The sequence below is a fragment of the Heptranchias perlo genome, chromosome 10 (genome assembly GCF_035084215.1).
Source record: "Heptranchias perlo isolate sHepPer1 chromosome 10, sHepPer1.hap1, whole genome shotgun sequence".
NCBI lineage: Eukaryota > Metazoa > Chordata > Chondrichthyes > Hexanchiformes > Hexanchidae > Heptranchias > Heptranchias perlo.
In genome coordinates, this window is record NC_090334.1 from 70,820,627 (window position 1) to 70,845,859 (window position 25,233).

The window sequence follows — 25,233 nt, forward strand, 5'->3', positions numbered from 1 at the left end:
TGTTTTGATTAATGAGGCAAACAGCCAGTAACTATGTGTCTGGGGACTGGGGAGAGAGGGAGGTGAGGAGAGAGAGATATATATATATATATATATACATACACACACACATATATATATCACAACTGCTTTAAAATTTTGAAAAAAATTCATCAACTCTTATATAGCGAATAATTTTACTTAAAAAATATTACCTTGGAGTTCTATGGCCTTCAGACCGCAGTCCACCTTGTGATGATTCTGATGGCTTTATCCCACATGGCCCAAATCGACTATCGTGTGGTGTTAAACCTGAAGGAGACACCTTTACTTCGGAATGGGGTGTTGGAATCAGAGGCTTCTTCTGTTCTGTGACAGGTGGAGGATTCTGGGAAATTGGTGTAGGAACCTGGTATACTGGCGGAGGGGCCTGAGACACTGGCGGAGGGGCCTGAGACACCGGCGGAGGGGCCTGAGACACCGGCGGAGGGGCCCGAGACACCGGCGGAGGGGCCCTTGTCATTGGTGGAGGTGCCATAGTCATCGGCGGAGGGGCCATAGCCATCGGCGGAGGGGCCACAGTCATCGGCGGAGGGGCCACAGTCATCGGCGGAGGGGCCACAGTCATCGGCGGAGGGGCCACAGTCATCGGCGGAGGGGCCACAGTCATCGGAGGAGGGGCCACAGTCATGGGAGGAGGGGCCACAGTCATGGGAGGAGGGGCCACAGTCATGGGAGGAGGGGCCACAGTCATGGGAGGAGGGGCCACAGTCATGGGAGGAGGGGCCACAGTCATGGGAGGAGGGGCCACAGTCATCGGTGGAGGAGCCACAGTCACCGGTGGAGGAGCCTGCGTCACCGGCGGAGGCGTCTGGGAAACTGGTGGACTTTTCTGTTCTGAAGAAGCTGGGAGTGCAGGTGAGCTTGTTGCTCCTTGTGTTGAGGCTACAGAAGAACCAGTCATTGGTGGTGTAGGGGGTAACCCCATGGGCGGCACTGGAGGCATCGGCGGAGCTTGAGACATCAGTCCTCTTGATGTATTTCCTAAGTAACTTTGGGATTGATTGTTCATGTACTGCTGTTGAACATTTCTGAGAGCATCCATCCTTTCTTGGAAGTGATGATTTGTTGATACCATTTGTTCTTGCCACTGGTTCCATTGAGTTTCATACTGTTGGAGCTGATCCTTATTGGGATAGGCTTGGAGCTGTGCCTTCCAAATCTGGAATTGTCGCTGCCATTCTTGATACAGAGGGATGAACTGCTGCTGTTGCATCTCTAAGTGTCTCAGCTGCATCTCCAGAGGCATGGACTAAAGAAAAAGAAACCCATTACAGTATGTCCTATTTTACAAACAGTCTACTGATTCTCTGTATTACCACCTTATTCACACAAGACTCTTGGTTATTTTGCTCCTCCACTTAAAAAATGTTTGCTACTTGAGAGGTAGTCCAGATTCTGAACATTAGAGTTGTCCTTATGGTCATCACTGATCAAGAAATCAGAAAAGCTGAGTTGACTGGCAAAAGCAAGGATTTTTGCAGGACAAAAATTGCACGAGATGTTCATGGAATACATAAATAGTTTTCTACAATTACTTAGTTTTACTCCATTTATAGCAAGGTCTCTTACAACATGTGAATGGCTGAATGCATGTTGCATAGGAAGATAAATCATTCTCTCCGATGGTTTATTTGCCTACCATTTTCCATCAAGGAAATTTAATGCATACATTACAAATGAACACATTCTTATCTAAACAGCAGAAATAAATGAACTGAGGGGAAAAAGTCACTCAAGTTCCCCTTTCAATAACAGCTTTAAGAGGTAATCTACTCGCTGTGCTGCAACACAGTGAATCTCCACTTTTATACCACATTAATAGTAAACTTGCCCCCACTGCCAAAATGAACAGGCATGTAAAAGAATTTTAAACTTAAAATAGAATATATTAGACGGTGAGGTTAAATTTCTAGTTTTAAAAAAAATGAAAAAAAAGGAGAAGAGAAAAGCAGTTGTGAAATGTTTGATGCTTTTCAATAATAGTTATCCATGTTCATAGGGGCGGACTGGCACGGGATTCTCACAGAAAAAGGGGGCGCTGATAATACAACACAATGGAACTATTCACAAGGCACCAACTTCCCATTTGGCCAGTCTGCCCCTGCTTGTTGGCTGATTCACTTCATGACTACCTACCAGTCCAAGTTCTTCAGAATCAAAATGATCATGGTAAAAATTTACAAAACTGGTCAGCCAGGGAGACAGGAATTTCCCTAAAATGGCCAGCAATGTAAGGGTTAAGAAAGTCAATACAGATGAAGAGACAAAATAACTCAAACAATGCATCATTTATTTCAGTAAAATGAGTCATTTTCCAGACCAATGACAGTCACTTGAAAAAAAACTAAAACTTGATAATTAGCAATATCTTCAGCAACTTTGTACTCAATTGAATGAATCTACAATCCATGTTCCTGCTAGCTTATGAAAGTAGTTTCTCTACCTGCCTCAACTGCTGTCGGGGAACTAATTTGAGAATCAGAAATCAGTGGCAACCCAGCATCAGTAAATACTTCCTTCTTAGGTGTATAGGGTTCAGATGGCAGTTTTCTGCTTGTAAAACAATTTTGTATCAAGTCTCAAACTAAGGGCCATGATCAAGCCAATTTGTCAGTTTTACTGCACTGTTGCTAATGTGCTGCAACAGCAGTGCTGTACTTCCACTCCAGTTGATCACATTGTATGCCGTTTCTGTAGACCTGTTTATAAATTAAAGCCCATGGGATTAAAGGGACAGTGGCAGCGTGGATACAAAATTGGCTAAGGGACAGAAAACAGAGTAATGGTGAATAGTTTGTTTCAGACTGGAGTCAGTATTAGGACCACTGCTTTTTTAATATATATATTCATGACCTGGACTTGGGTATAATTTCAAAGTTTGCAGATGACATGAAACTCGGGAATGTAGTAAACAATAAGGAGGATAGTAACAGATGTCAGGAGGACATAGACAGACTGGTGAAATGGGTAGACACACGAGAGATGAAATTTAACCCAGAGAAGTGTGAAGTGATACAATTTGGCAGGAAGAATTAGGAGAGGCAATATAAACTAAATGGTACAATTTAATAGGGGGCACAGGAACAGAGAGACTAGGGAGTGGACATACACAAATCTTTGACGGTGGCAGGGCTGTTAAAAAATTGTGGGATCCTTGGCTTTATTAATAGAGGAATAGAGTACAAAAGCAAGAAAGTTATGCTAAACCTTTATAAAACATTGGTTAGGCCTCAGGTGGAGAAGTGTTCAATTCTGGAAGGATGTCAAGGCCTTAGAGAGGGTACAGAAGAAATTTACTAGAATGGTACCAGGGTTGAAGGACTTCAGTTATGTGGAGAGACTGGAGAAGTTGGGGTTGTTCTCCTTAGAACAGAGAAGGTTGAGGGGAGATTTGACAGGGGTGTTCAAAAATCATGAAGGGTTTTGATAGAGTAAATAAGGAGAAACAGTTTCCAGTGGCAGAAGGGTCGGTAGCCAGGGGACACAGATTTAAGGTGATTGGCAAAAGAACCAGACGCGAAATGAGGAAACATTTTTTTTTAAACGCAGCGAGTTGTGATGTGGAATGCACTGCCTGAAAGGGTAGTGGAAGCAGATTCAATAGTAACTTTCAAAAGGGAATTAGATAATCATTTGAAGGGGAAAAATTTACAGGGCAATGGGGAAAGCAGGGAAGAGGGACTAATTAGATAGCTCTACCAAGGAGGCGGCACAGTAACAATGGGTCTAATGGCCTCTTTCTTTGCTGTATCATTGTATGATTCTAAATGGCACATTTGTTATGGGCAATCTCAGTTGCACTAAGTTTTGGTGCCAAAATACAAAACAGACAAGTTTAAATTCCTGATTCCATAAAAATAATTTCAATAATTAGAATTTCTCTTCTGAATACACCCAAAACTAGCAATAATTAAAAGTTTGATCACTTATGGAATAGGGTTGTCAACCCTTCCAAATTGGCCAGGAGTCTCCGAGACTGAGGATCGATATCTTTGACACTGCTGCTAGAAGCCCGGGAGAAAAATACTTTGGTTTCGCACTTGTGCGCCTCCACAATCCAGAGCCGCACTCTGCACTAAATCCACCAATAGCTGCTCAACATTTACTCAGCTGCTGTATGACCACACTGCTCCAACGCTGTAACTATTTTTAGTTTCAAATGGAACAATTTATGTCACGTAGCTGCCACCTGGGACATACCCTCCCTGCAATCAGATGTAATAAATTGTGAACAAATATATGTATGTCCTGTGATCAATCCTCCAAGATTATGTCCAACCAGAGTTGGCAACCCTAGTATGGAGACAGTGACACCTGCATTCGACCTTCTGGGCAATATGTGGAATGGAAACTGGATTGCACACATGCTGCAACTGTTTTCAAGATAAGCTAGACAAAATACAAAATATGGTGTTTTGCCAGAGCTTGGAAAGTGTTTATAGTGGGTATACGGCACAGAGATCTGAATTTCAAAGCAGCTCATGCACCTGAGACACAATATACCTGTGATACAAAAAAAACTATGTGCAAAAGCAGGCAGGTATCAGGAAATCAGCACCAAAGAAGTCAGCTGGAAAAAAAATCAATTTCCAATTTTAAAAAAATCAGAAAAGATTTTTAAAAATTAAATATTTCAAATATATACAAGTTGGGACACCAGAGCATGCATTTAAAATCAAAGACTGTTCCAATTACATGAGATAAACAAATTGATCAGCCAACTATCCTTGCTGTTCCCTGTCAAATGCGATGCTTTTATTGCAGTAGACACAATTGTTATTGCATTCACAATTAGCAATTTTAAAAACTAACTTTTACAACCCATTTCTGTTTTTTGGTGAAAAAGTCAGTCCCATCTAAAAAGTTTAATTTCCCAACGGCTCACCAGGTTTACTGTGAACAGCTGAGTCTTGCACAAGTCTTACATATTCTGTTGGTGTTGAGTTAGCAGATCTCCGCCAGTCACAGAACCCTGGATTAGGCAAAGGAAAATCATTCAGGGTCCTTGCAGCTGACTACTACCCAGCGGGTAGGTGTACATGTTGGATGAGGACAAGATCAAGCACACCTCTGCAATTAAATAGCCAGGCAAAATTCTTCACCAAAGCTCACACATGAATGACACTGGGTGGCGCACCAGAAGACACATGGAGGCTGTATAACTGTATGTCGGCAAGGAGTCAATGTCTTCAGGAAGGGGTGGGTAAGAGAGAAAAGAACATGTTTTTCTACTTGTCTTATTCCCATATTCCCCCCCTCCCCCGAACCACAAAAAACCCTTACAAGCTATTCCCAGACAAAGGGAGCTAGGTGTCTGCCAGTTTTGATCTATAACTACATGCTAAAAAGTGCTTCCGAAGGTAACTTACCATTAATTTTTTTTCCTTCCTTCCAACTGGCGGTACAGGTATAAAAGAAGGGCTCCTGCCCCATTAGATCACTTAACCGGCTCTGTTAAAACACTTACCCTACAGTAGGACAAGGCTGAGAACTCATTATGTCCACAACTGTGGGTGTGAACATGGTTGCACCATTCAATGGTGCAAGCATTAGAACACTGATCTTTAATTTCCTTTATTTGTCATGACTTTTGTGGGTCTTTTTGTCCCTTTTCCTTATTTTTTGTAACTCTGTTCAATCTTTGCCTGACTGGAAGTTCGTCCTTTCATAAACAGGATTCCCATTATCTTTGTGTGGAGCACAGTCCAAAGCCATCCCATCATGCAAGATCTCTTTTCTTCTCAACATAGAACCGGCTGTACACCTCTGGAAATCACACTCAATTAGGAACTAATGCAACGGCTGGAAAGGATCAATAGCAAAAATGTATGGTACGTTTCCCTCAATGGCCTGGTAGGTAAATTGAATGGCATCAAGTCCTACAAAATCAGTAGAGTTTTGATCTCCACTCTGTTGAATTAGCTTGTCACAGGCAAGAAGGCAGTTGGGCCATTACATTTGGTCTGAGGATATCTAAGCTTGGCAAACAACAATGTTCCCCTACTCTGATCACTGTCCAGTGGCTGCTCTTGGACATGCATGTGCAGCTATCACAGCCAAATTACGTTCACATTAAAAATACAGAAACAGAGTGAAGATAAAGGGGTTGGGTTAGAAATTAGTTAATTTCAGTGGGATGAAAGAGAATCAACCCCAGATTCTTTGGTTGGAAAAAAAATGCCAAATTGAACAGCAGACCAGCAATGGAAAAATTTAAATACAAAATGGATGTGGTATAGATTAAATACATGCTGTCTCGAAGTAAAGGGATTGCGTTAAAAGTTGAGGGTTCCATGGGTATAAACAAATTAGGGCATATGGTAATGGTTAGAAATTTTTTCACACTGTAGGCCATTAGGCATTGAAATTCCTTACTACAAATGGCCATCGAGATGGAAGCTATCTACATCTCATTAAAACTCATAGCTGTGTGCACTTCCTCTCCACACAAACTTACTTCCCATTGTCTCACTTTTTTGTGAACATGTCCATCATAAATCCTTAAGTCCACTTTAATATAACCCTGTAATTGGACAATCTGGCCACCAAGTGACACTTGTCTTTTCCCCACATATTGCTTTCTGGAAATTTTTCATCCACCATTTTGTCACAGAAACTAAAATTTCTAATGTCCAAAATAAACAACATATAAAAACACATTCTACAATAACACTATTGAAGTTATCAACTGGATTTTTTTTCTAAATTTTAATGCCTTCATTAAAGTTTTTACTTGAAGACCTCAGCCTGGCTTTGGACTTGATATTTTTGCTCAAAGCTGTGACTCAGAGATAAATGTATATGGTGCAGTCTCATCATGTGCAGTGTACCCAATTTGACAGTATCGATCAGTACCATTCAGTAGCTGAATTGCTGCAATATTTTTCTTTAGCTTCTCGCCTCCGTTGTGTTGACTGAGTAACCTTTAATTCTCACCTGATCATCTCTTGGGTTTTGCTGACAAGTAGATAATGTAAACATTCTATTACTAAGAGAGAGAAAGAAAGAGAGAGAGAGAGAAAGAAAGAAAGAGAGAGAGAGAGAAAGAGAGAGAGAGAATGAGTGATTGTGTGAGAGAGTAAGTGAGGAGAGAGAGAAGAAAAAGAGAGCGAGAACCTTGCATCATTTTAATTTGAGTTCTTTTTTCAAAATTAAAAAAACAATCAAGTTGAATTTTAAAAGCTCTGATCAACACTTGTGTCTTGTTGATACTTAACTGGAATGTTTACTTTTTTTAAAATGAGACACAGGCAGATAATCATGTCCAGGAACCCACCATAAAATGCCAAATTCCAAGTTTACAGAGATCTCTTAGAAAGTTATAAACAAGTGCAGTTTACACATAGGATCCCTCCACCCAATACTGTCAGCCAATCCCCTGCTCCAACTCTCAATGCAGACTGACACTAGGTTTCGACCAATGGACAAAATGTTGCATTCAACTCCCAGCTATGCCAAACCTCAAGCCTGCCTTATAGTCTGCCAAACTGAATGATTAAACGCCAACTGTTTCCCTTTCATCGGCGTGCATCAAAAGTTCTGTTCTAAACAAACATTCCCTTAGCAACTATATTGCTGCCAATGAACAGTAGGCCTAAAGTAACCAATTCAAATTCAAATGCAATGACATAAGAACTGTTTAGAAAAGACTTGCTTAGACAATAATTAGGTCCACAAGAAGAAAAACGGCACCACAATATTCCCAGACACAACTGTATAACTATGACGGCACTAACCTGTACGTGTTGTATTTGCTGCATCAGCTGCTGGTACTGTTGCAGCAGTTGTTGAAGTTGATTATGTTGTTGCATCATATTCTGCTGCTGATACTCTATGCGTTGTTGTTGCCACTGAGCCGCTGCTGCCTGTAACAGTTTCAGCCTCTCTGCTTCCTCTGGGTTCTCTGGAGGTTGGATAGTAGGCTAAAAGAATATTCACAATATGACTACAAAGGTTATGAGATTAGTGTTTTGGCAAAGCACATTTCATTGAAACTGCAAATTCTGACACTACAGCAGTACACATAGAAGTTTACTGGTATGCCTTTTAAATTCTTACATACTTGTAGGACAAAGATCTTGACACGTCCCCCTGACAGTATGACTCAAATACCAAGTCAATTGGTTCTTGGTACCTTAATGTGGGAGGACTCACATAATATCACTATATGGCACAAAAGGGAGCTCCAATGTGCCTCAAATGTTCTCACTTTAAAAACATGAAAGCTGTCTTCCTCTTGATTTCACGCCAGCAAAACCCTGAGATAAAACATATCTAACACTTTCTGTGGAAGAGATGGGTCTTTTAAATTCTTTTTTAGCTCCTAAAGTTCAGAACTTTTGGCAATTCTTGGTGATTTTAGATGGAGAATGTCAGTATTGGCGAATGGAACGTTTAAAAAAACTTTTGGACAATTTCTAATACCTGCCTTACAATGGATCTGCCAAAGGGCTGGCTCTTTAGAAGCAAAGGTTTGCAGCCTCCTTCACATGGAGCCATACAGCTACTTTGAATATTAATATTTACAGTTATTTGTTAGTCCCAGAAACAGCAATGGAATGGGTAGAATGTTTGTTCCCTTATGGCTCAGTAAGTATATAGTGTGCAACTAAGCTATACAGATCAGGAATTTTACAGATTTGATCTCAGCACTATAACTGATCTCAGCACTATTACCTTCCTATCCTGTGGTCTCAGGACCACAGGATAGGAAGGTAAAATAAAGGCAGTGCTCCCACGCTCCTGATCAATATCCAGTGACTCCTGCTGGATAACCTGTAATGTTGAAGATTTGAATTATGAGAACAGACTGGAGAAACTTTTCAGACTTTTCATCCTTGAAAAGTGAGCCTGAAAGGTGATCTTATAAATATGTAGGAGACAGCATTATGGAAAAGGTAAAACTAGACAATGATTAAACTAAATTGCAAGAGTGGGTACATAGGCTCAAACTAGTAAAATGAAAATTTAGGAGCATATCATGAAGTACTTCTTCACACAAGGAATGATCCAGTAGAGGCGAAAACCTGGACTCACTTAAGAACCAATTAAATGCTGAAAGGGTGGGGTGGGGGGGGGGGGGGGGGGGGAAGAAATTTTAGAATGTTTCTGGATGTATGATCTAAGATGGGCCAAATGACCTTCCTCATTAGAAATTATCTTGTGTTCATTGAGCACAGGACTGTGCATGGCTGTGATATCTAACAACCTGTCACGCATAAATAGCCAGCTGGATGAGGTATGGGAGAGCAAGTTGATGCCTTTGGGACCTCAGCCCAGCAAGGAGTCAATTTTGCAGGACTGGAGAAAATTAGTGAGAGATAAAAAGTAATAACCATTTAATAATATTTCTTCCTGTCAATTGATAACATTGGAGCACTGGCTCCACCAGTCATTTTGCAAAGCTCCATTTAGAAATAAGAAAATTTAGTTTTTACATCCACAATTTCAATACCAAATGCTACAACCACTTGGAATCAACAAAGAAAAGGCTGCTCCGCCTCCAAATGAGCACATGGAGACAAAACAAAATAACTTTCCAGATGGCTGGAACTCATAGAATGATACAATACAGAAGGCACCCATTCAGCTCATCGTGCCTGTGCCGGATCTTTGAAAGAGCTATCCAACTAGTCCCACTCCCCTGCTCTTTCCCCATCGATCTGCAAATTTTAAGTAGATATCCAATTTCCTTTTGAACTCCGAACACCATTTTGAGGAACAATTTAAGCTATAATGCCTAAGAGGGTAGTTCACAGCAAAGATGCTGAAAACATCTTAACTGGAGATGGCTTCTACAACCCTTATCAACCCAAGCTGATCTCCCAACGCCATGTCCACGCGATCAAAGACCGCCTACTTCAACCTCCATAACCACCTGCTTCCGCTCTTAACCCAGCCCATCTAACACTGAAACCCTAATATTTGCCTTTGTCACCTCCAGACTCAATTACACCATTGTTCTCCTGGCCAGCCCCCCATCCTCCCATCTCCATAAGCTTCAGCTCATCCAAACGTTGCAGCCAGTATCCTTTTCCTTGTGCCACTCGCCCATCACACCTGTCCTCAATAAACGTGTTCCCCAATGCCTCAAATTTAAAATTCTCATTAAATGTAATCCAGGGCCTGGTCCCTCCCTATCTTGCAGGTCGACAACCTCAAGCTCTCCATTCCCTGACGCATCCCTGCTCCTTCTGACCCACCATTCGGAGGAGTACCTTTAGCCTCGCACTCGTGAATTCCCTGCGATCTCCATATCTCTCTCCTCCTTTAAGACTCTCCTTAAAATCCAGCTCTGACCAAGCTTTTCATAATCCCTCCTAATCTCCCCTTCTTTGGCTTAGAAAACATAATGTGGAGATGCCGGTAATGGACTGGGGTGTACAAATGTAAGGAATCTTACAACACCAGGTTATAGTCCAACAGTTTTATTTGAAAATCACAAGCTTTCGGAGGCTTTCTCCTTCGTCAGGTGAGTGTCGAGATTCATTGAAAATTACCGCATATATAGTCATAGAACAATGCCTGGTGATTACAGATAATCTTTCCAACTGCCCGTTATCAAGGCCATCAAATGAATTGAATAGTGTTCAGACAGAGAAACCTTAGATACCAGACAACTGAATATACAAACGGCCAGAACCAAAGACAGAGAGGGAGAGAGAGAGGGAAACATCCGAAAGGAAGAGAGAGAGAATGACCAGTTGTATTAAAAACAGATAACTTTTTTTCCCCCCTGGTGGGGTTACGTGTAGCACGACATGAACCCAAGATCCCGGTTGAGGCCGTCCTCATGGGTGTGGAACTTGGCTATCAATTTCTGCTCGACGATTTTGCGTTGTCTTGTGGCTCGAAGTCCGCCTTGGAGAACGCTTACCCGAAGATCAGTGGCTGAATGTCCTTGACTGCTGAAGTGTTCCCTGACTGGGAGGGAACCCTCCTGTCTGGCGATTGTTGCGCGGTGTCCGTTCATCCGTTGTCGCAGTGTCTGCATGGTCTCGCCAATGTACCATGCTCCGGGGCATCCTTTCCTGCAACGTATGAGGTAGACAACGTTGGCCGAGTCACAGGAGTATGAACCATGTACCTGGTGGGTGGTGTCCTCTCGTGTGATGGTGGTATCTGTGTCGATGATCTGGCATGTCTTGCAGAGGTTGCCGTGGCAGGGTTGTGTAGTGTCGTGTCGTGGACGCTGTTCTCCTGAAAGCTGGGTAATTTGCTGCGAACGATGGTCTGTGAGGTTGGGTGGCTGTTTGAAGGAGAGTAGTGGAGGCGTGGGGATGGCCTTAGCGAGGTGTTAGTCGTCATCGATGACATGTTGAAGGCTGCAGAGAACATGGCGCAGTTTCTCCGCTCCGGGGAAGTACTGGACGACGAAGGGTACTCTTGGTTACGTCCCGTGTTTGTCTTCTGAGGATGTCTATGTGATTTTTCGCTGTGGCCCATCGGAACTGTCGATCGACGAGTCGAGTGTCATATTCCGTTCTTACGAGGGTGTCTTTCAGCGTCTGTAGGTGTCCATCGCGTTCCTCCACATCTGAGCAGATCCTGTGTATTCGCAGGGCCTGTCCATAGGGGATGGCCTCTTTGACGTGGCTAGGGTGGAAGCTGGAAAAGCGGAGCATCGTGAGGTTGTCCGTGGGCTTGCGGTAGAGTGAGGTGCTGAGGTGCCCGTCTTTGATGGAGATTCGTGTGTCCAAGAAAGAAACCGATTCTGAGTAGTAGTCCATGGGATTCTTCGCCGTGGGTCCATAGGAAGCATAGGACCCACGGCGAAGAATCACTGAAGAGACTACACAATAACATCAACAAGTTCCATCCCACCATCAAACTCACCATGGACTACTCCTCAGAATCGGTTTCTTTCTTGGACACACGAATCTCCATCAAAGACGGGCACCTCAGCATCTCACTCTACCGCAAGCCCACGGACAACCTTACGATGCTCCACTTTTCCAGCTTCCACCCTAACCACGTCAAAGAGGCCATCCCCTATGGACAGGCCCTGTGAATACACAGGATCTGCTCAGACAAGGAGGAACGCGATGGACACCGACAGACGCTGAAAGACGCCCTCGTAAGAACGGAATATGACGCTCGACTCATCGATCGACAGTTCCGACAGGCCACAGTGAAAAATCGCATAGACCTCCTCAGAAGACAAACGCAGGATGCAACCAACAGAGTACCCTTCGTCGTCCAGTACTTCCCCGGAGCGGAGAAACTGCGCCATGTTCTCCGCAGCCTTCAACATGTCATCGATGACGACGAACACCTCGCTAAGGCCTTCCCCACGCCTCCACTACTCTCCTTCAAACAGCCACCCAACCTCACAGACCATCGTTCGCAGCAAATTACCCAGCTTTCAGGAGAACAGCGTCCACGACACGACACTACACAACCCTGCCACGGCAACCTCTGCAAGACATGCCAGATCATCGACACAGATACCACCATCACACGAGAGGACACCACCCACCAGGTACATGGTTCGTACTCCTGTGACTCGGCCAACGTTGTCTACCTCATACGTTGCAGGAAAGGATGCCTCGGAGCATGGTACATTGGCGAGACCATGCAGACACTGCGACAACGGATGAACGGACACCGCGCAACAATCGCCAGACAGGAGGGTTCCCTCGCAGTCGGGGAACACTTCAGCAGTCAAGGACATTCAGCCACTGATCTTCGGGTAAGCGTTGTCCAAGGCGGCCTTCGAGACACAAGACAACGCAAAATCGTCGAGCAGAAATTGATAGCCAAGTTCCGCACCCATGAGGACGGCCTCAACCGGGATCTTGGGTTCATGTCGCGCTACACGTAACCCCACCAGGGGGGAAAAAAGTTATCTGTTTTTAATACAACTGGTCATTCTCTCTCTCTCTCTCTTCCTTTCAAATGTTTCCCTCTCTCTCTCCCTCTCTGTCTTTGGTTCTGGCCATTTGTATATTCAGTTGTATGGTATCTAAGGTTTCTCTGTCTGAACACTATTCAATTCATTTGATGGCCTTGATAACAGGCAGTTGGAAAGATTATCTGTAATCACCAGGCATTGTTCTATGACTATACATGCGGTAATTTTCAATGAATCTCGACACTCACCTGACGAAGGAGAAAGCCTCCGAAAGCTTGTGATTTTCAAATAAAACTGCTGGACTATAACCTGGTGTTGTAAGATTCCTTACATTAGAAAACATAGAGCAGGAGTAGGCCATTCAGCCCTTCAATGTGATCATGGCTGATCCTCTAACTCAATACCATATTCCTGCTCTCTCCCCATACTCCTTGATGCCTTCTGTGCCTGGAAATCTATCGAGCTCCTTCTTAAATATATTGAGTGACTTGGCCTCCACAGCCTTCTGTGGTACAGAATTCCACAGGTTCACCACCCTCTGAGTGAAGAAATTTCTCCTCATCTCTGTCCTAAATGTCCTACCCCGTATCCTGAGACTGTGACCCCTCGTTCTAGACCCCCCCCAGCCAGGGGACACATCCTCCCTGCATCCAGTCTGTCCAGCCCTGTCAGAATTTTATACCTTTCAATGAGATCCCTTCTCATTCTTCTAAACGCTAATGAATACAGGTCCAGTTGACCTAATCTCTCCTCATAAGACAGACCTGCCATCCCAAGAATCAGTCTGGTGATCCTTCGCTGCACTCCCTCTATGGCAAGTAGATCCTTTCTTAGGTAAGGAGAACAAAACTGCACACAATACTCGAGGTGTGGTCTCACCAAGGCCCTGTATAATTGCAGCAAGACATCCTTGCTCCTGTACTCAAATCCTCTTGCAGTGAAAGCCAACTTCCCATCTGCCTTCCTAGCTGCTTGCTGCACCTGCTTGACATCCATTTTTTCATTACATCTCTGTGAACTGCCTTTCGGCATTTTTCTGTGCTAAAGGTACTATATGTAAATGCAAGTTGTTGTTGTCTGCGCCTACATAACAGTGACTGCACTTCATTGATTGTGAAGTACTTTGGGATGTCCGCAGCATTTGATACATGGTGCTACATAAATGCAAATTCTTTTTTTTTACAAAATTCTGATACAAAATCAATACTATTAGTGAAGCACCTTGGGACTTTTTGTCATTAAAGGTGCTATACAAATGCAAGTTGTTGCCATAAAATATATAGACAGAAGGCAGGATATTTCTAACAAAAGTACCCCCCCACCCCAAATAAAAAACTTTCCTCCCCTTCCGAGAACTAAAAAATAAGCTTGAAAAAGTACTTTTCTACTTATCAATGGCTTTTTATTTTAGTGTTGGTAGTTCAGGAATTTTTCCAGAGTTCTTATCTTATCCCTTTTAGTAAGAAATTGATGAGCTAAAAGTAGTTCAATTCTCAAAGCAGCTATTGACTACAAAATGGCTCTCCTAAGTTTTACTTCAATTCCCAAAGTTATTTTTTTACTGCATGGGGTGGGGGAGGGCAGAAGGAAGAAGATTGTCACCAAAAATGACTGCTGGATAAATCTCACGCCACCCACAACTACTTTTTTTCAATACTTCATTAATGTTTTGAGCATTCAACATTCTAGCATAAGTATTCACCATCTGTGATTAAGGCAGTAAACAGTAATATCACATTAGTGATTCAGTCAAATTGCACCAAACATCAACCCCAGATCACATTTGGTTCCCAAACATTCATTAAATTAAATCACAATGGCAGAAGCAGATTTTCCCAAATTAGAACAAGTTATGTGTTGGCAAAGATGATATGTCTAAATGATTACCCTAATATTAAATAGATCATCGAATCATAGAAGTTTACAACATGGAAACAGGCCCTTCGGCCCAACATGTCCATGTCGCCCAGTTTATACCACTAAGCTAGTCCCAATTGCCTGCACTTGGCCCATATCCCTCTATACCCATCTGACCCATGTAACTGTCCAAATGCTTTATAGATCAATTTGGGACAGTCACATTCAGTAGCAAATATATTAAAATTTCCCACAAACAAACCCAAGATTCAAAGCTTCACATCATCACAAAAGGCTGAAATGGACGACAGTCTCTTAACCCAAAGTTACCTATTTATGTAAAAAACACTCGAGCTATTTTATTTAAATTGCTTAATTTGAATTACCGAATCATTTATATTATTTTCCAAGAATTGTAGCTGCTTATCACAGGAGCCAACTCAAACGATAAACTAGGACAATTCTATTGTGTAATTTTCATTTTACACATTGTTGGTGGAGGACAATGCTCATCACAGAGGATAATATGAAAACTGTTGGACAAAGAGTTGGATGCAAGATTAAATATCATTTAGAATCTCAATGAGACCCATCGGCTTCACAATTTTATATAGGTTATTTTCGTTGCTTTTTAGAACCATCCCAATGTTACATGCCAATACTCAACCTACTAGCAGGCATATAACCTATTTATATGCATAACATGCATTGTCCTAGCCCCCAGAGGTACATATCCTCACCAAGATCGCCCGATATTCTCCCCTTTCCTGTGGGAAAATCACATGCCTCCGCTCATTGCCGCCATGCTGGTAAGTTAAGAATTCAGTCTAAAATCACTGATGAAATCTAAGTCCTACCATTTGATTGCACACAACATGGATCCATTGCCATCCATTAAAAACCACATTAATATCAGTCTGCTCAACCAACAAGACCATTTAAAAAAGTGTTCGCCCTTGGATTTTAGTAAAGCAGGACATTGGGGTTGTGAAATTTTCATATTAAATGCACTTGGACTGTAAAGAAAACCAGCAATACAATTACAGATTTTATCCTTCCAAACTTGGGTCGACTCTATAGAGAGCAATTTGAGCTTCAAAACACTAGGCTGAAGTACTGGTAGTTACAGCTGTCACCAGCAGTGGGAGCAATTTGAATTGATGAAGTAAGAGTCTCAAACATGTATGCTGCAGAGCATAAAAAACATATTCGTGTGATTTTTTAAACAGCATATTGATATTGTTACACTAAGTCTGGGAACATTCTAAGATGATCATGTGGGTGATTTACATAAGTTTATGAAGTTCTGAGATGGCATTGGACTTCTACCTGCACATTCAAACCTAACTTTGGGATGGGGTGAGAAGGGGTCCCTGTACAGTGTTACAACATATATGAGTACTAATAAACTGACAGAAAATAATTTTGTTACACCCTAGCACCTGCTACAAGGTGCACTTCCAGCATCTGCCCACATCACAAGACAATGATTCTGAACATCACAAATTACCACTTGTGATTTTCTCATCACTAAACCTGGACTAATTAACAAAGTAATACAGGGCAACTTTTGAAACTTTCTAAAACAGTGCAAATGTGAAAATATATACCCAATATATAGTGCACCCCTGAATTCTATTAACAGCACAGGAGGTGGCAATTCGGTCCATCCTGCCTGTGCCAGCCCAGATAAAGAACTATCCACTTAGTCCCATTATCCTGCCCTTCCCCCATACCCTTTTGATTTTTCCCCCCCAATATTTAATCACTTCCCTTTCAAAAACTATTATGGATCTGCTTCCACCAATGTTTCTGGTAGAACAATCCATATCCTGACAATCTTCCAAAAAAAAATTCACCTAACCTCTCTTTGAAGATCTTAAATTTATATTCTCTAGTTACCAACATATGGACCACTAAAAATAGTTTTTACCTATTTATCTCATCTAAATCGTTCATAATTGTGAACATTCCGATCATATTTCCTCTTAACCTCTCTTGCTCCAATTTAAATATGATGTGGAGATGTCGGTGATAGACTGGGGTTGACAAATGTAAGGAATCTTACAACACCAGGTCATTGTCCAACAGTTTTATTTGAAAATCACAAGCTTTCGGAGGCTTTCTCCTTCGTCAGGTGAAGTGTGGGATTCCCTGAAGGTTACCGCATTTATAGTCAGAGAACAATACCTGGTGATTACAGATAATCTTTCCAACTGCCCCTTGTCAAGGCAATCAAAGTGTTCAGACAGAGAGATGTTACATACAGGACCACCGAATATACAAACAGCCAGAACAAAAGACAGAGAGAGAGAGAAACATCCGAAAGGAAGAGAAAGAGAGAGAATGACCCGTTGTGTTAAAAACAGATAACTTTTCTTCGCTGGTGCGGTTACGTGTTGCGTGACGTGAACCCAAGATCCCGGTTGAGGGCCGTCCTCATGGGTGCGGAACTTGGCTATCAATTTCTGCTCGACGATTTTGCGTTGTTGTGTGTCTCGAAGGCCGCCTTGGAGAACGCTTACCCGAAGATCGGTGGCTGAATGTCCTCGACTGCTGAAGTGTTCCCCGACTGGGAGGGAACCCTCCTGTCTGGACACCGCGCAACAATCGCCAGACAGGAGGGTTCCCTCCCAGTCGGGGAACACTTCAGCAGTCGAGGACATTCAGCCACCGATCTTCGGGTAAGCGTTCTCCAAGGTGGCCTTCGAGACACACGACAACGCAAAATCGTCGAGCAGAAATTGATAGCCAAGTTCCGCACCCATGAGGACGGCCCTCAACCGGGATCTTGGGTTCACGTCATGCTACACGTAACCCCACCAGCGAAAAAAAGTTATTTGTTTTTAATACAACGGGTCATTCTCTCTCTTTCTCTTCCTTTCGGATGTTTCTCTCTCTCTCTCTGTCTTTTGTTCTGGCCGTTTGTATATTCGGTGGTCCTGTATGTAACATCTCTCTGTCTGAACACTTTGATTGCCTTGACAAGGGGCAGTTGGAAAGATTATCTGTAATCACCAGGTATTGTTCTCTGACTATAAATGCGGTAACCTTCAGGGAATCCCATACTTCACCTGACGAAGGAGAAAGCCTCCGAAACCTTGTGATTTTCAAATAAAACTGTTGAACTATAACTGGTGTTGTAAGATTCCTTCCAATTTAAATAGCCAGTTACTCTAGTATCTCACCTTACATACAAGTGAACATGTTCTCTACAAACAAAAAACATGCATTATATAGCACCTTTTACATCTTCAGGAGGACCTAAAGCATTTTATAATCAATTACTTTTGAAGTGTAGTCACCAGTGTTTGGTAGGCGCGTACATAGTAAAGCCACAGAGCAATGAAATGAATGACCAGTTAATCTGTTGTGGTGGTGGTGTTGGCCAGGGCACCGGGTGAACCCTACTCCTCTTCGAAGAACTGCCACGGCAGCTCTTGCATCCATCTGAACAGACAGGCAGGGCTTTTTTTAATACCTCGTTCAAAAGATGACACCTTTGACATTGCAACACTCCCTCTTTATTGCGCTGAAGTGTCAGCCTAGGTTATATGCTCAAATCCTGAAGTGGGGCATGAAACCACAACCTTCTGACTCAGAGGAGAGAGTTCTACCATTGAGTCAAGCTGACACAAATGAAAATAAAAGTCAATTTGCAAGGTTGGGATATAAAACAGTAACAACATTTTTTTGTGTTTCACTACTGTAGTCAGGAAGTGCTATAATCATCAAGTGCTTGCAATCCAATAGCATCACAAGACAGATATTCCTCTCATTACATTTGGGTGTGAAGGATTGCCGAGGTACAGCTCATAGAGGAAAATCGGCAAGGAGGATTCCATACACGTAACGGAGTCTCCCCAATTCTCCATCCACTAAAATGAACTGTTGGAAAAATGAGCAGGCTTCATTACAAGCATGAAATCCTCCCCACTCAATTTTTTGCTATATGCTGCACTCAGGCAATCCTTCTCACCTAAGCACAGTAAGTAGAAAATCTGACCTTGTGTCACTTCAGTTCAAACTGGCTAACACAAGATAGTTTCATTAAAAAAGTTATCAAAATACACTGAAATGTCATGTTAGTCTCTGGCAGCCATAGGGAAGGCCTGCAAATAAAACTTTTATAAATTTTTTATAGTATTCAGAACACCTTGATCAATCTGACTTGTGTAATAAATTAACAACAATCACTTGTTGCTCCAGGTAACTCAAAGCAAGGAGGTATTTACATGTCCATAAGTTTAAAAGATTTACCTCTTTATTCAGTTGTTTTATTCCCTTCTTAAAGCAGTGGTGATGGAAGACATAAATTTGGATAAGAAAAGAAAGAAGGCCTCAGATATAAGAACTGTACAATTATAATTAAAAGAACTATTCCATGTTCAGACTTGCTACAGTCAGATATTTCGAAATCATTCATACTGTAAGAGATCATCTGAACCCAGAGTGAATTATACCTCTGCAAATGCACCAAGACTTCAAAACAATCCTCAGCCAATTAAGTACTGAACATCCTTTTTATAGCTCCCGCAAATGTACACTTTGTGTCAAACATACCCGATAAACCTTTTTGATAATTTCCTTGAGCTTATTAACTGGAATTGGGGAAATCTACTGAATGTCATTCACAGGTTCCAACCTTTATCCAAGCTGTCCTACAAATAACCTTGTATGTGAAGCGCGATAAAAAAATTACCCTTCCATTTGAAAAAGAGAAAAAGCCATAAATTTACACCAAAAACACAAAAAGGTCTTGCCTACCTTTGCTTCTTCAGGTGGTGGGGGTGGGGGTATATCTTCTTTCGGTGGCGGAGGTGGAGGTTGTGTTTTGGGGGCCTCATAAGGTAGAGCTGGTGGCAAAGGTGGCTGAGTAGCATAAGAAGACTTGACCTCTCCTGGTTTCTGCTGCACAGAGTCACTGATCTGATTCATTTCTACACTCTGCTCCTGTTGACCTCCATACTGTTTGTTACCATGCTTCTGTAGGTTCTGCAGGTGCTGCTGGTACCAATACTGTTGTTGCTGCTGCCAAGGGAATGCAGAGAATTCACAATAACTTTATGTTTACAACTCGGGGGTCACAATTTGTATGTTTGCGACTGGGCTGATCACCTGTGCAATCTCTGCTGCCCCATAGTACTGACAAAATGTTACAAAATTAAATGTTATATCAAGAGCAATTTTTTGCATCAAGCTGACAGATATATTCTTAGATGTGCGAAATTCTAGCATGTAATAGCGCCTAATTTAAACTTTTAAAAAGATGAACTGATCTCCTATGGCATTGCTCACAATTGAAAAATTAAACATTAATACTGCACCCCTCTTCCTGTGCTTCTCACCTGCTCTATAAATTCTGTTTCACTATCTTTGTTTGCCTTCCAGGCTGTACCGTGCTCTCACACTCTCATTATTGTCTCTGTACCGGTTTGAGCTGAACTCTTTCCCACAGTCTGTCTTTTGCTTTGTCTCCTCTCTTCTGTCCTAATGTCTGTATGCCTTTCACAGCCATCATGTACCATATCAGAGGCGGGCACTTAAGCCAAGCAGGGACAGGCTGTCCAGGAGCTACTACAAACGCATGAGTGGGAGGGAAACTGGAGCATGAGCTAGGACAGAGTGAGTTGGAAGATCAAATTAGATTCTGATGAGAAGTCCTTCGATACATCTGATTGCATCTTTCCAGAATACCAATGGAAGAATACAAGGCCTGGTGTGGGATGCATTTGTACTCTAGGCCAGGTTGTGCACCCATTTTCATTACAGTGGATCAGGAACTGTGGCCCCAACACATCTACTCCAACATACAGAGGAGAAAGAGAAACCCGGACATAGGTCTGGGTGGGAGCAGGGTGTAAGGGAAAGGTTTAAATGACAGTGGCCTGAGAACCAAGCTAGAGTGGGGAGGGAGTACAGCAAGGTCCAAGACCCAAAGGTGGAATGGAGGTGAGAGACATTTTGACATTGGCCTTTATTTTTGTGACTGGAGAAACAGAAAAAGGCAAACTTGATGTGAAATTAGAGATGATCTGCAAACAACATTGACAGACCTCAATTTATTAATTTTTCCATTACAAAGTGAATCAGAATGGGAGCAGTAGTTTTAAACAGGTGCACAGACTCAATCAGCATTGGGATTAGCACACAAGCTATTTCCCAATCACTGATCATGTTGCTTGTAAAATAAAATGAAAAGGAAAAGCAACAGCATTAGCGTTTGGTAGATCAATTCATCTGCCAGTCCTAACTTGAAGTCTACATAGCTACTTAAAGCTCATGGTCCGAGTCTGCAGTAGTACTCACATATCCCCAACTTCGTGACAAGCCTGAAACTGAGGGTGGAAAACACAAAAGCTCAAGCTAATGATGGAATGGCAGTGGGAGTGAGGCTCACAATGTTATTGTGGGTAGCTTCAACAGGCTCTCCAAATATTTTAAGAGTATAATTGCACTCTGTATTTGCATTGTGGTGGAGGTTGGGCCATACAGTGGATAATGGAAGTTGTACGTCCCACCTCTAGGCTGGGCCAATGAAAGGCTCTCCCTGCCAATGTCCCAAGCTTCACCTTACACAACCTCCAAATCATCGAGAACTCTGGCGCCTGCATCCTATTTTCCACTAAACCCAATTTACTTAACGCCCCTGCTTTCGCTGAGCTCCAGTGACATCCCAGATCCAGCATATTGATTTCTAAAATTTTGTTCTTTTACTCGCCCCACTCTATTCCTGCTCTACGTACTCTATGTTTTAGCTCATATCCTTTGGTCGTCCAACTCCTTTTTCCTTCTGCTCCAGTTTCGGCATATTATTTTTTTTTCAATTCAGCACCACTGGCCACTCTGACAACTAGTCCTAACACCTTGCACAAATCAGGGTGCACGTTTACCCTCCCAAAATCTAGGCAAATGGGAGACCCGGAATCACCATGTGACTTCAGCATCTTCTGGACAGAAGAATATACAGTATCAAACTTTGCTCAGGCTACAACCTACGAGACAAATATACTGAACATTAAACAGATAAATTAATACAAACCGTATAGTTACAGTAATCACAAACTTTACGAATCTCCTTGAAATGTTAAATTCAACAGACGCTTCTTCTGTGCTAACTTTGAACATTAAACCGGCCCTTGAACGCAACTCTTATGTCGCTGTATGTCTCCACAAAGTTACTGACCCCTATCTCTGTTGGCTTCAAGCTAACTACAGTCTCCGTGCAACAGATATAGTTCCAATCTTCTTTAAAGATATTCCAAACAAAAAAGAATTGACCTGTGTTTCTCTTAACTACATTAGATCATCACCCATTCACACAGTTCTCATCAAAAGCAAAATACTACATATGCTGGAAATCTGAAATAAAAACATAAAATGCTGGAAACACTCAGCAAGTCAGATAGCATCTGTGGGGATTAGGCACATTACAACCTTCTGGACTCAACATTGATTTCAATAACTTCAGGTCATAACCACTGCTCCCATTTTGTCAGACAGCAGGTGCTGATAATGGTTCTGCTATTGCCATTTACAGCTCCTCGAGACCCATCCTTTGTTTCTTCACTTGTCCCATTACCACCCTCCTTGCTTGCACCATCATCCCTTGTGTCACTTAATCACTTCTGCCGTCGACCCTATCAGAGACCTTCCCTTTTGTTCCCCCCCACCCCCCTTTCCCCCCCCCCCCGCTTTTCCTGGCTCTGTACTTGCTTAAAAACTGTTAAATCTTCAACTTCTTCCAGTTCTGACGAAAGATCATTGACCAGAAACATTAACTCTTTTTTTCTCCACAGATGCTGCCTGACTCACATGGTTCTCATGATTGAATGGAGTGGCTTGACAACTTCCTGGGAAACCCATTGATCTGTTCCATGCATTATGAGAAGGCAGTAAATAACCCTTGCACATCAGTCCCTGCAGCACCCCAGATCATAATACATATTTCATGCAATTTTCAGAAACAGCTAGTAGTGCACAAAAAACCGTGTGTTCTGTGAGCAGCAAGAAAGAACCCAATAAACAATCAAACAAATATGCTTCATTTTGTCATACTTCTTTTCCACAGTGTGAAAGCCTTGTTATCAAACCCCTGCATCCAAATAAAAACAGAAAATGTTGGAAACATTCAGGCCAAGCAGCATCTGTGGAGAGAGGAATGTAGGGTTAACGTTTCAGGTCTATGACCTTTTGTCAGAACCAGCATCTGTGGAGAGAAGATAGGGTTAACGTTTTAGGTTTCAGATAGGCTCAATGAGTTGGGCCTCTATATTTCAGAAAGGTATAGCAGTTAGTGTGGTGAAGGTACTCCCACAGTGCTGTTAGGAAGGGAGTTCCAGGATTTTGACCCAGCAACAATGAAGGATCGGCAATATATGTCCAAGTCAGGATGGTGTGTGACTTGGAGGGGAACATGGAGGTGATGGCGTTTCCATGCACCTGCTGCCCTTGTCTTTCTAAGTGGTAGAGGCTGCTGTCGAAGAAGCCTTGGCGAGCTGCTGCAATGCATCCTGCAGATATAGTACATGCTGCAGCCACGGTGCACCGCTGGTGGAGGGAGTGGGTGTTTAAGGTGGTGGACGAGTTGCCGATCAAGCGGACTGCTTTGTCCTGGATGGTGTTGAGCTTCTTGAGTGTTGTTGTAGATGCACCCATCTTGGCAAGTAGCGATTATTCCATCACACTCCTGACCTGTGCCTTGTAGGTGGTGGAGAGGCTTTGGGGAGTCAGATCTTGAGCCACTAGCCGCAGACCTGCCCTAGTAGCCACAGCATTTATGTTGCTGGTCCAGTTGAGTTTCTGGTCAATGGTGATCACCAGGGTGTTGATTTGGCAATGGTAATGATATTGAATGTGATGAGGCAGTGGTTAGACTCGCTCTTGTTGGAGATGGTCATTGCCTGGTACTTGTGTGGCACGAATGTTACTTGTCACTTATCAGCCCATGCCTGGATGTTATCCAGGTCTTGCTGCATGCGGGTATGGACTACTTAATTATTTGAGGAATTGTGAATGGAGCTGAACACTGCAATCATCAGTGAACATCCCCACTTCTGACCTTATGATGGAGGGAAGGTCATTGATGAAGAAGCTGAAGATACTTGGGCCTAGGATGCTGCCCTGAGAAACTCCTGCAGCAATGTCCTGGGGTTGTGATAGAATCACAGAACTGAACAGCACAGAAGGAGGCCATTTGGCCAGTCGTACCTGTGCTGTGGTCACTCCTACCAATACTGCCATGGACTGATGCATCTGCGACAGGTAGATTCCCTCGTGTTGGTTCACTCACTTCCTGCCGCAAGCCCAGTCTGACAGATATGTCCTTCAGGTCTCGGCCAGTAGTGGTGCTACCGAGCCACTCTTGGCAATGGACACTGAAGTCCCCCACCCAGGGTAAATTCTGTGCCCTTACTATCCTCAGTGCTTCTTCCAAGCGGTATTCAACACGGAGGAGTACTGATTCATCAGCTGAGGGAGGGCGGTAGGTGATAATCAGCGGGAGCTTTCCTGGCCCATGTTTGATCTTAAGCCATGAGACTTCATGGGATCCTGAGACAAGGCTGAGGACTCCCAGCGCCACTCCCACCCGACTGTATGCCACTGTGCCCCCGTCTCTGGTGGGTCTGTCCTACCAGTGGGAGAGGGCATACCCAGGAATGGTGATGGAGGAGTCTCTGATGTTGGCTGATAGATATGATTCTGTGAGTATGACTATGTAAGGCTGTTGCTTGACTAGTCTGTGGGACAGCTCTCCCAACTTTGGAACCAGTCCCCAGATGCTAGCGAGGAGGACTTTGCAGGGTGGACTGGGCTAGGTATGCCTCTGTCTTGTCCAAATCCAATACTAAGGTCGAAGCCGAGTAATCCATCCGGTTTAATTTTCTTATCCTTTTTTGTAGCAGTTAGATACAAGTGAGTGGCTTGCTAGGTCATTTCAGGGGTCAGTTAAGAGTCAACCACATTGGAGCGGGATGTGAGTCACATATAGACCGGCTAAGGATGGCAGATTTCCTTCCCTAAAGAACATTAGTGAAACAGTTGGGTTTTTACCACAAACGACAATCCACTTTTTATTGATACCAGCTTTTCCTATTCATGTGACAACCTATTTAGTAGTTTGTATTGTTTGAAGAAAAACAAATTACCAATGAACTTATTTATAAGTATTTATGAAACAAAAAGTGAGTCTTTTAAAAAAAAGTTACCATGCAGTGACAGGACTTTAAATCATCTTCAACTTCTTGTTATTTTTGAGGTTGTGGCAATGAAAATAATATGTTCATGCTCAACTTTAGCTGCACATTGGTTTCAATGGGAAGGCGCTGAGAGTTAAAGCCAATTAAAACCGATCACATGACAAGATTTTGTTTCCAAATAAAACTAAACAAAAAAAATCAGAAGGTATCCTATGGAAAAAAAAGAACTTATTTTATATAGTGCCTTTAAAACATCCCAAAGCGTTTTACAGCCAATGAAGT

At 42.8% G+C, this 25,233-nt stretch overlaps 1 protein-coding gene across 2 annotated transcripts in view; it reads right to left on the reverse strand.

The window, feature by feature from the left end:
• ylpm1 (YLP motif containing 1) overlaps window positions 1-25,233 on the reverse strand; it is a 103,974-nt gene that overhangs the window by 57,698 nt on the left and 21,043 nt on the right. Inside the window, exons 3-6 of one of the 2 annotated variants that reach the window (XM_067991994.1) lie at window positions 19,520-19,783; window positions 19,013-19,039; window positions 7,779-7,964; window positions 195-1,291 (exon numbers count right to left, since the gene is read on the reverse strand). In XM_067991994.1, the coding sequence (XP_067848095.1) occupies window positions 195-1,291; window positions 7,779-7,964; window positions 19,013-19,039; window positions 19,520-19,783 (1,574 nt within the window). The remainder of the gene's footprint in view (window positions 1-194; window positions 1,292-7,778; window positions 7,965-19,012; window positions 19,040-19,519; window positions 19,784-25,233) is intronic. The other variant, XM_067991995.1, reaches the window with a different exon arrangement.